We start from the raw sequence: 12,289 nt of genomic DNA on the forward strand, positions 1-12,289 counted from the left end.
TGTTTTCAAATATCACTTTCAAATAACGTTGTTGACTTAGGAGAGGCTATTACAATTGAGATCTATAAAATTTCAAAGGACAATTAAAAGAAAAGGAAATGATCTTTACCAAGCAAATTATGCATTTATGTTAAAACTTCATTTCTAAGACTAGTCATGCTTGACCAATATTTGGTGGAAAGAAAATGTTTAATATAAAATCTGTAAGAGACTTTTAATTCACTTTTTTAAGAAATAAAAAAAGAGTAATAGTTGTTTCCTGCTTTATTGATCGTAAACAGTGAAGAACTCTGACCCACAGATATGCAAACTCAAAAAAGATTGTTTCATGATTGAAAAAAATTTTTGTACATATTTCAAATCCTACGCAGACTAAAGTTTATTAGTCCATCTACTGGATTGATAATTTGTAAATAAAGTTAATAAATATTACATTATGTGAAAATTAAAAAAAAAACGTCACAAATAAATACAAAGAATTGTAATTGTAATTTTAGTTGATTCATTTATTTATTGAAGTGAAATTGGATCGATATCGATAGAGCGACAAACTTCGGTACCTATTCGATGTATTCTTCTGTAAAGTATTAATTTTAATGAATAATTAGTTTAAATCCTACTATATCGTATATATACAATAAATTTTTTATATAGGTTCGATTTTTTAGTTCCATTGAAAAGAATCGTGAGAGCGCAACTTGAAAGCGAAAGCGTATTTGTTTTATTATGGTTTGTAATTTTGATTATCTCTGTAACTCTTCGGTGATCTCATAAAATATGGCCTCGCGGCAAGGCTAACGGAAAGAAGAGAATTATAATAATATCATTGCGTATATATATTTTTTTCAATTGTATTTTATTTCTGGAATACGCATCGTACAATTCTACAAACTCGTTTCCATTTCATTTCCTACATGCCTGTTCTGTTGTTATTCTGCGTGTTTACGCTCTAGTATTTCCGTATACTGTATACCTACGTCGCGTATTCGTAAACGGTGTATGAACTTCGGCTGTTTCCGTCGGGTCTCGTGATTCCGGCCCGAGAATTACCGAACGGAGAAATACGGGACGCTCCGCGAGACGCAAAAGTTTGTACAATGGCGAATCATCGTAGTTCGAGGTGCGCATCGTTGGTCCTGACGCCTAACGACTTCGGTCACGTATAACATCATCCAAACCACCGAAAAATTTCTCGAATAGAGTAGACTGACGTTTACTCGGGCGTCGAATTAGTGTTTCCGTGGCGATCAATTAGATATGAATCATTGCCAGACCTGAGGATAAATAGATTTTGTTCCATGTGCATTCCTGCGTCTACGAATCTCGTCGAACACATTATTTCGTAATAAACGTACACACATTACGTATATTTGACTGTTCATTTATCATTTAGAGAATAATTACCAAGCATATTCGTTCGTAATTAGTAATGTCGAGAATTAGAAACCGCGACAACAACGACGACGACGACGCAGCATTACGTTTATCCACGGAGTCCCAGAATGGTCGTTGGAAAGCGAAGTAGTCTGTCCACAACACTTCGTTAGCGAAACGTGATCGATGTCGTGTCGTGGCAAGTTCGAGCGACGGAACCGGTAAGACGATAGAAAGAAAACGTTTCGTTTAACTGAAACGAATACGAACACATAATATCTTAGCCCTTCCTATCTCTTTGTCTCGCACGATATTTTCGATATTTCGTTAAACAGAACAGGAGGAAGAGAGAGAGAGAGAGAGAGGCTGAATAGAAGGTTTCGTTGGGAGCATGCGAACGTGAAAAAAGATAGGTAGCGTATGGCGTAGGATGTATTGGCAGATCCATGCGAAATCATTTAGCCTAGCGCCATTAATGGCAGCCATTGTGTACCGTGCGCCCTTCAGGGTTGCCATTCGGCTCTCGTTTTCTCGTAAGCAGTGCGTTTCTAGTTAATAAAAGGTATGCTCTCCACCGACAAGAGCGGCCCTGTTACCGAGCACGTTGTCGGGTTTTCTGCCGCGACGGCTTCGAGGGTAATCCAGGACTCTTGGAGGCGACATATACGGCTGTGATACGCAGGGTAAACGGTTACGTGATCTTCTATATATGCTTGGCGGTCGGATGAACGTGCATCTACTTTCGGGAAATTAGCGGCGAGATATTATGCGAGATTGTCGCGGACCAAGGGACAGAAACTACGGTGATCGGCGGAACCGTCGAAAAACAAGACCTCGAAGTGTACCGTGATAGCGAACAGTAAGCAGAGAAACCTGTCGTCCGTAGAATTTTCCTGTATGTTATTCTCGATTGTCGAACGGTCGTCGAGAGTGTCGCGTTTTCTCGAGACGATCGTGACCAGACAATTCGCCGAGCGAGGTCTATGAGGTCCCAAGGAAACTAACATCTCGCCATATCTGCAAACAAACATCCTTCCTGATCGTGGAGCGTGTGACGTCTCTGTGCCGTGTGTATCGTAAGAAGTGACGAATCACTCGAACAATTAAACCGTCGAATCGGCATATTTCGATGCTCGGTTATTCATCGGGAGGGATCTTTAGCTCTGGTTCCCGTGTCGCGGAATTGTATAGAGCGCGCTGCGGACCTTGGGGGGAAAAAAGGAAGTGTCAGTTCGAACGTAACTGCGACATCGTGAGAGAGCCGAGAGAGAAAGAGACACCGATTCTCTGTTAATCTGTGCGTGCACGTAAAACCGTGCATCGACACCGCCTCTCCGGATATTTCTCGTAGTTTCGTCGATTTCTGGTTCCGGCTTTGGCGTTCTGGCTGTCGACTCTGGGGCTCTTGGGACGCAGGATCGAACGTGGACCTGAAAGATCAATGCATACGACGATTATCAGCTGTCTAATGTTTTATCAGGTGTCCTGTCGCGAGCGGACAATCTATTTTTTGGTAAGGAATGGACGATCGTCTATTAATGTTCTCCATGTTTGCGGATGCCAGCCTACCCGTTTGTTAGTTTCACGATCGTCTGAGTGCGAATCTATGGATACGTTTCGACGATAGGCGTAGAAACGTACGTCTCGTCGCGATATATCTATAGACATATATGTATGCATAGCCAATCTGTCGAATCGATCACCGCGTGTACGTTACGAACGGTAAGCCATTTGACGCAGGGAACAGCGAAAAACTAGGGCTCGAAGCGTTCGATGGAAAAATATAATTGTTTCGAGAACGGAAATCGTTGTTAATTTGTCGCGGGAAGGATAAATACGGACGAAACGCGCGGAGGGTACGCAGAAATGAAAACCTATATAGACAGCGAAGCGCACGGCACATGGGAGAAGGGAAAAAAACTCGGCGACTCGTGAATGGGGTCTGCGTGAATTCGTTGCTTGTCCGTTACCAACATTCGTACGCTTGCCGATGTACACGGTGCACGACGCGCACTATGTCTCCAGGCAGTACCGTGTGCGACAGATGTACGCTCGAAATGGGTTTCTACGTTGTCGTTAGTCCGGTGAATTAATCATTAAATTTTTACATTCGGCGATGCTGCACACGGTTGCGCACGCTCTAAAGAATTCGACGAACGCAGCGTGGTTGGTCGCTTAAACCGTACTCGCGAAACTAGTCGGTCGTCATTGTCCGAGACAGTTCATTGCTCGATGTTGCATTCACCTTCGCCGAACCTTTTTCTTTAATTTCGCGAATACTCGAACAGCGGCCATTTTCTTCGGTCTCGACCTTACACGGGACGTTGTATCAAGTTACCGATACATGCACAATGGAACGCGTTGCCCTATCGCGACCGACGATCGGTTTATCGATAGATACAGATCGTAGCGTGCAATTGATTACGGTTCGATCGTCGAGCCTTGCACTAATCTTCGGATATTCGTGTACGAAATAGTCAGGTGAGTGAATTCCAACGGCGTGGCGTTACATTAGTATCGAAAAGCTGCCATCTTCACTACCGAACCGCTATCTATCGATGATTTTGAGCCGCCCCGACCGTGGCTCCATCTACTTCCTCTCAAGCAGGATCGCGTGAAAGACGCGTGTTAGGAGCTCAGTGAAATGCGACAAAAGAAACGCCTCCTGAGGATGTTTCTCTCGTCCGTTTCATCGATTTCGCAACGAACAACAGAAGGTGCGATCCAATGAAGTATGTATGTGAGAACACGGCGCGTACAAACGGTCCAGACAATTGGGAATCACCACTGCGGAATCGTCGCTCGAGCCAACTCGTGATCGCAGCCATCCACCGTCAATTATCGCGACCGTACGCTCGGTTGCTGGCTGAGCGTACCGAGGATATTCAGTAATAATTCGAAGGTATTTATCAATCCCGGCAGTATTCTCGTCTTTTCTCTTTTTCGGAAGTGAACAATTACGTCTAGGCAGTGTCTTTACCGTGCCTATCGCACCACGTGTTGGCAAAACCATGGCGCGGAGGCAGAATCATCGTTCCACCACGCTTAACCTTAAAGTACAGGCGCCTTAAGTACGAGTTCGCGAGTATAACACATTTGTAGACACGACAAAGAGCCAGTACGAAGAAATATAAGTATAAACAATTTCACTGTGACGATTATGCGAGACCGACTCGATCGAAAGAAATTTACAAATCATTCTGAAAGAAAAGAAAAATAAAGAAATGAAAATCCCAGGGTTCGAGGCTTAAAAAGCTTTTCGAACATTGTGATAGCCTGGAAATCGGTTGACAAGCTAGAAAAATGCAATTTATAAGCTCCACGAGGCGTACGCACGCAAATGTGGCGCGATGAGTGAAAGTATACATTCGGAAATGTGCTAGCTTCATTTTAGCGATGGCGTAGCAGTCACGACCCATGCCAACATTTTCTGAAATTCGTATTTTAGAATTTTGTTTCTCGTTCTACGAATTGATTGTTTCGAAGAAACGAATGGATAAGTAGAATTGGACGATGTGCTCGTTACGATCGGCTCTCGTAAAAGGAAAAGAAAAGCACAGGAAATAAATCGACCATAAGCGGAGAAAGATATCTTTCGAAGGTTTCGAGGTTCGCTTTACTGCACCGAGGACATTGTCCTCATCCCGGCAAGAGACAGTTGCGGACGGAAACTTTTTCGGCCGACTGTACTCGGGAGGCAGGTCAAAAGCGACCCGACGTCTCTGCTAGACGAAGGTCAATCTGTATTCTACTATATAAATCATGCGGATACGCTTATGTTTCGGTAAAGTGTTCGTTCAAAGGGCTCTCTTGTGCGTTGTTAGTTTTGTTTTTTCGTATCCGCTGTGATGAAAAGTGATTACTTATTTCGCGTTGATGATGGACAAAGTGATCAAAGGAAGAATCTGGAAGGGGTGTTACAGAATTACCGGTAGTGGTGTACAAACTAATTGTTCGTGTTCGACGTGCCTGCATAATGGTTCGAGACGAGAATGCTGGATACATCGAGTGTAGTGAATCCGAGTGAGCGCGTGAAAAGTTTTCCTTTCCGTTTCTGCATAACGTAATACGTGCACACAATTATGTGGTCTAAGTGAAAATTTCAAAAGAAATTAGTTTGTCAGAGCTAATTCTCACATCACATTATTCTAAACTGAATTAATGCAATGTAATTTTTACTATGTTGTGAAAAATGAAACGTTAGAGAAACGCTGGAACAATTTGAATCTTATTATTAAATTCGTCTGTATTCTCCATAACTTGAAAAAAAATGAGGAAACAGGTTGAATTCGATGTGCACAATGTAAAAAAGATTACATAGAATAAAAATGATCTTAAAAGAAATGCGTTGATTTCCTTGAAATATCTCGAAACAAGAAATGCACACGACTTAGACCATTTTCATAATTATGGGCACGTATATGCGCTCGGGTAAAAGGTTCACGATGTACGAGAATAAAGGAATTTCGAACGAATCTTTTACGTGCACTCTTTTTTTCATATACATGTACGCGTACTCGAACGTAATTCGCGCTGTTCATTCGATTCCTGTTATTGATTGCGAAAGAGGATATACGTGGCCTATGAACGGTTTAACACGGAAAATCTGTCTATAAATAACGGTCAAGCCAGAGATTAACCTGTTAACCGGGGGGGGGTCACTTTTCTACCGTGAAAACTAGTGCGGATTTATGGAAAACGATAATAACGACCTAGGGAACGTGCTGTTTACGTAACGATCAGTGTGTCATCTCGAATTCATTTCTGTCGGTAAACAGAACCGTGACGTCCCTACTCGTTAACAGGTTAACGTATGCAACAATGTGCAACAATAACAGAAGAGAGAGACGAACTATTTTGAACTCCAACAAATATTTTTTGGATCGATTGCGACCAAGATTTTAAGGTCGCTGTCTTGTTTAGTATATTTTTACGAATCTCAATTCAACGACATGCGAGTAAACATTTAAGCTGGGACAAGTTACTGTTCTTTTGTAAGTAGAAAAATCATACGACATCATTATGTCGTTTCTGTGATAAAAAAATTGTCAAATATCTCGTGAGGTATTGACATTTCGATGACCTTGGGTTAGTACTTTCATGTTTGGGATCGTAAGAGGGATCGATTGATTTAACAAAAAGATTGGGTTGCATTAAAGAATAAAGTGCATCCGCGTAAAAAATAAATTCATACGGAGTTAGGACGTATTGTGACATATGATTTTTTTCCTCCATCATTTTCTTCTATTTTTACTTAAACAAAAGAGCAGCAACTTGTCCCAGTTCCCCCCTCCCCAAAAAAAGGAAAGTTAGTACGACTTTTTCCTAATTGTGTTAAAAATATTAGGTTGTCCCAAAAGTTTCTTCCGGAATGTGTTCCTTTAATGTCGCTAAATAAATACAAACAATACGATAATGTTCATGTTAATATTTTAGTACTTCTTAATAAAACCAACTTTTGGGACAACCTAATATTTATTTAGCAATATTAAAGGATCACATTCAGGAAGAAACTTTTGGGATAACCTAATATTTAATCTGCTACTTTATCGAAGGTTTTATTATTTATCGTTACTAAAATCGTTGTTGAAATGATTTCGGCTAGTTTATTACCGCAGCCACGCCGAGACTTCGGATCTGTTCCTTCGTCAGTTGGCTCTTATCGGCCGCCATATTGTTTCAGTTCGTAACAATGTGTTTGCGCGCGTTCAAGGTCGCATCTTCCGTTCTATATCGCAGCTTTCGCGGATGTTGTGCAAATAAATGAGCGTAGGAACGAGCGGAATCGCTCGTCGGTGTATATTAGATGAATCGATGAACGTGTAACGAGGTAACGGGTGGAATTAAAAAGGTATAAAGATATTCTTCTCCCGACACAGGTGAGCGACACAGAGAAAACAAGATGGACGAGTACGACAAGAAGTTCGCCGAGATGCAAAAGTATATTCCGTTTTTGGAAGCGATGATAGAGAGGTTGCAAAACGTGAAGGACAAGTCACGAGAGGGCCAGCTGCAGAAAATGCAAAGCCTTCACGGGATTCTGTCGAACAGCAAGAGGAAGTACGTCACACGAATCTCCGGACGGTGTTTTTAGTATACAAGCAACAGTTTCGCGTTTAGTTGTCGTTGTAGTTGATCATTGCCGGAAATGTTACATTCGAATCTCGATTAAAAACAAACGATATTTTAAATTTTTCGAATATTATAATATATCTTGGAATTAAGGTAAAAGACACTAGTGGTTGACCATTTTTCAGGAAATCGTGAAGAATAATGTTTCTGGACGTAACAATCTTTCAAAAATGGCGCGATAGATAAATATAGATTCTCGTATTAATTAAGAACAAGCAAACCACGAAGCATTTACTTGCTCTGCTCCCAAATTAGATTTTACATGGCATTCACAATTTTTAATAAAAGATGTAATGTTGCTCTCGGCGCACTAGTTCGATCTAATTGTACCTCGAAGCAATTTTGCAATTTGAATTAAATTTTCGACAATGCGATCTATGTTCAGATCATTTTCAAGAAAAATAATAGCTGCGTCTGTGAATTATTAAACAGAAAAACTAGTATCGACTATTGCCATCGGTAAATTAAACATTGAATGTCAAAATTGTGTACTTTGTTACTCACTTGCTTAATGATATTATTTTAACTAATTTGGACCAACTATAAATATTAACTATGTTTCATTTACGAGGAAAGTTACCCGCTTGTTTCAAATACGACAGAACTTTCCCTCCAAACAAACAGTAAAGGATAAAAGAGCCGTTCGCTATTCTTCACGCAGAGAATTTTTCTTAACTGGTCAACTATTGGTGCTTCTACCTTACCGCACGAACAGTAATTAATGACAATGTCTTCCCAATGAAATAGACTGAAGATCGAGACGTTGCAGCGATGCGAAGACATTCTACAGAAGTTGCATAACAAAGTAGAGAAGGTAACTATACCCAACGAACCGCCATTGCGCGCTGCCAACGGCACACCGGCCATTTCGTTTTCAACCAGATAATCATCGAACAGACTACTATGTTCTAATTGAAATTACAATGAAGTTTCACCGATGAAATTCGAATTCGCCGGTGGACCCGTTGGCAGTGCGCGCTCCATTTGGAGATGTTTAGCCTCACGCTGCCCTTCGATTTTTTATTTGTATTGTTTCCTCGCCGATGAAAGATATAAACGAGAAACTTCACATGTTAGTTTATCAACTAGAACACGATCGTTGGAGATACGTTCGACGCTCGCCTTGGTTTTTCTTGGCTAAAGATAAGAGAATGGAAACTCGGACGACGCCATAGCGAAACAGCTCCTTTATATCGTTTCATGAAACGCGGATGGTTTTGAGTTTCGACGCGTGCTTCCTAGACGCATTCTGTTAGTTGCACCCTTGTATGTACGTTGCTCCAAACAATTACGGAACGTGAAACAAGTGCATAATGCTACAGCATTCTCTCCGTATCTGTGAGAACTTAGGACCCACAGAGTTACAGTTCTAGAAGAGACATTTTCGTTATAGTTACAGTGATTAAAACGTCTTTATCCCCATAAATGTCGTAGAAGAGAGAAGATAATTTATTTGAATGCTTAAACATCGACTACAAACGAATCAAACTTTATCTCATCCAAAAACAAAGGCATAACGTTCGTGTTTCTTAGATTCTGTTAAAATAAAAACACGGCAAGGTGTTAAACGCACAATTGCTCGACGCTACTATCCCGTAATTGTTTCAAGTCACGTACGTTTCGTTCCACTTCGGTGTATTCACATATTTTTTCCCATTCGTATGCACACCGTTTTCTAAACCAGCACTCGAGGAACATTATATATCGCACGAGATTAGATTACGCGAAACGTTGGGCAACTATTGAAACTCACGATCCGCAATGTACATTAAAGCACAACGGAGTTTAGTGGATGCTTCTGGAGTAGAGTTCAGTAGATAAAAAGACATTCTCTCTTTCTCTCTCTCTGTTTCGTTCGGTTTTTTTTTTACATCACTCTAAACAAACATAGCCGCTGCACGTTCCTTTCTGAGACTTGCGTCCTTTTTATATTATTGGTTGTTTTACAGGCTTTCGTAGTGCATGTACGGTCTTGTTATTTTAATCATTCTAATCTGATACGAGTTTCAGGGAAATACTCCTGGATTGCATTTTCCGAGCAAGAAAAACGGCGGTGGATCGACGCAGATTCCGACGTAAGTATCACCAGACGAGTTTGTAGCGTTTTTGTTGGAGGATAGAGACTAGGATGCATGTAGGGTTGATGAGAAACGGATTCGGGGCATATGTCTCGAGAGACTTGTGCTGTAGAACAGGGAGGTCCAACTTGTTCCCCTCCGAGAGCCGTAAGGTCCCCACCATCGAATCTCTTTACGATGTATGCGTGCGCATCTCGTCGCGCGGCACGCGGCTCTCGTGGGGGGAGCTTCCCACTACTATACATTATAACGATCAAGTCTAAGAGTGGGGGAAGAATCTAAGCGGGGAAGGTGCCTCGAATAGCTCCGGAGCTACTCGTTGGAACTGCTTGCATTACAGTAATGTCCGACTGTAAGTCGTGCTGAAAGCTTGACTGTATGCCCCTACGCCAGTGTAGGGGATTAATCGATACAAATTTTAATCATGATTGATTGATTAATGTATACGATTAAAAAAAGAAAATCGTCGAATAATCGGCGATTGATTCAATCGATTGATTTAATCGTCAATCGTCGATTAAAAAAAGGAATCATCGAAAAAAAACATAAAAGCACGTAAACAGAATTTGTATTATGGACCAAATGACAATACACCTAAACTCGGTTTACATTTTTTTCAGTATTCATACACTTCTGATTACGTATTTCATTTCGAAATTTCAGCAATAATCATTAATCAATTATCCGATTGACGTTTAATAATCGTTAATCGCAATTAACGACTAAAGTAGAAATTTAATCGTTAACCGCGATTAACGATTAATAAGTATTTAATCGTTAACTAGGAGATTAATTGTTAGTTGCGATTAACGCTTGAAGTAGAAATTTAGTCGTCAATCGTTGATTAATTTTTTGCCCAACACTGCCCTACGCTGCCCATTCCACGGTGGGGGTGGGGGGTTGGTCATACCCCGTGAGGGGCCAAGAAGCTCGAGCTGCCTCGGTCGCCGAGCACTTAAACACGCCGCGTAATCCCCGATACCGTCGGGTATATCGATGTGAACTACTAATCCAATCACAAAACTTCTTTATTCTTCATTATTTATTCATGGGACTTGGACCAACATATTCGTGGCATCTTTGTAATAAAAATGATACCAAATATATGATATTTACTAGTGTAATGAACGACGAATGTTTCGGACGCAAGGAAGGACAGCGTATGGGAAATGCTTTGAACTGTGCCGGCGCTTCCCCTTCTTTCCCATACGCTGTCCTTCTTTGCGTGGAAAACTTTCATCGTTCATTACACAATACAGGGTGTCCCACGCAACTGGAACAGGCTGTACGTCCTAAACGATCCGGAATAGAGGAAAATGTTATAAGAAAAGGTTGAATGGCATCAGACTGTGCATACTACGCAACTAATTTTATGCACTTTTGTGCATCAGTGCATCAGAAATATGCAACTGCACTTTTTTCTTTTAATGGAAACCTACATTTTTGACTGCACCAATTGATGTTTGTTGTGCTCTACATAAAAGTACTAACATACTTATGCCCTAAACTTATTCGTTAGGAAGTTATCGAAGCTAAAAGTTCGCTGATTTATAATGGAGATCGAAATAATTCAGTGAACTTTTAGCTTCGATAACTTCTTAATGAATAAGTTTAGGGCATAAGTATGTTAGTACTTTTATGTAGAGCACAACAAACATCAATTGGTGCAGTCAAAAATGTAGGTTTCCATTAAAAGAAAAAAGTGCAGTTGCATATTTCTGATGCACTGATGCACAAAAGTGCATAAAATTAGTTGCGTAGTATGCACCGTCTGATGCCATTCAACCTTTTCTGATAACATTTTCCTCTATTCCCGACCGTTTAGGAGGTACAGCCTGTTCCAGTTGCGCGGGACACCCTGTATACAGGGTGAGTCTGAAGAAACAGAACACCTAAATATCTCCGTTACTTTTCGTTGTACAAAAAAACTTCTTAGGACAAAGTTACACTGTTCGAAGGGCCACGTGTAACGGTGTAAGGGAAAAAATTTTCAAGGTTATTTCTTTACAAGATTTTAAGATCATCGATATTTTTTTTAATGGAATGAGGTATTTTTTAATACATCAATCGATGCAGCTGGACATTCGTTATAAAAATGTACTAACCTATGTATGTCGAAAAGTTAGTAGTTCACGAGGTATTTCGATCTTTCGATACACCGATCTTTGCATTACGATAAAAGCTCCTTCGTTGTCCTGAATCGTGGGCACGATCGTTGTCCAGTGCCTACCCACTCCACTGCCACTATCGGCTCGGGTATATCGGTGTGAACACCACAACATTGACTCGAGTGAATCGAATACTCAAACTTCTTAATTTTCATTATTCCTTTATGGCACTTTCACTAGCTTATTTCTGGCATTTCTCTGATTAAAATGACACCAAACACGATATCATTTCAACTGTATTTAGTGGTTTAATCGACGATGAAAGTTTCGAACGCAACGAAGAACAGCGTATGGGACATTCTTTGAACTGTGCCGACGACACGCTTCAGTCACGCGATCCGTATTTCATTCTGTCCTTCTCTACGCTCGGATCTCTACTGAAGTCTCGCTCGGCGCGATATCTAGACGCAGTCATAAATCAAAAATAGTGTCCGGGCACGATCGTTGTTCGCTCAAACTCCCGGCCTTTGGACAACGAAGGAGCTTTTACTGTATCGAGAAATGAGAAGGCACATCCCGCAACCTTGCAATCCTGGA

At 41.0% G+C, this 12,289-nt stretch overlaps 1 protein-coding gene and 1 long non-coding RNA gene across 11 annotated transcripts in view; one reads left to right on the top strand and one right to left on the bottom strand.

The window, feature by feature from the left end:
• Positions 1-835: 835 nt before the first annotated feature.
• Positions 836-12,135, bottom strand: LOC143215685 (uncharacterized). Its single transcript, XR_013010419.1, has 3 exons — positions 11,690-12,135; positions 1,405-2,804; positions 836-1,274 (listed from the first exon to the last, which is right to left on the bottom strand). It is a non-coding gene; the product is annotated as an uncharacterized LOC143215685 (long non-coding RNA).
• The window catches only part of LOC143215675 (uncharacterized), a 30,196-nt gene continuing 19,175 nt past the window's right edge, over positions 1,269-12,289 (top strand). For 3 of the 10 annotated variants that reach the window (XM_076437985.1, XM_076437996.1, XM_076437995.1), the window contains exons 1-4: positions 4,283-5,397; positions 7,254-7,434; positions 8,254-8,320; positions 9,511-9,581. In XM_076437985.1, coding sequence (XP_076294100.1) covers positions 5,367-5,397; positions 7,254-7,434; positions 8,254-8,320; positions 9,511-9,581 — 350 coding nt within the window. In that variant the 5' untranslated portion in view covers positions 4,283-5,366. The other 7 variants (XM_076437993.1, XM_076437989.1, XM_076437990.1 and 4 more) reach the window with 7 other exon arrangements.

Source organism: Lasioglossum baleicum, chromosome 14 (genome assembly GCF_051020765.1).
Source record: "Lasioglossum baleicum chromosome 14, iyLasBale1, whole genome shotgun sequence".
In the NCBI taxonomy this organism is placed as follows: Eukaryota; Metazoa; Arthropoda; class Insecta; order Hymenoptera; family Halictidae; genus Lasioglossum; species Lasioglossum baleicum.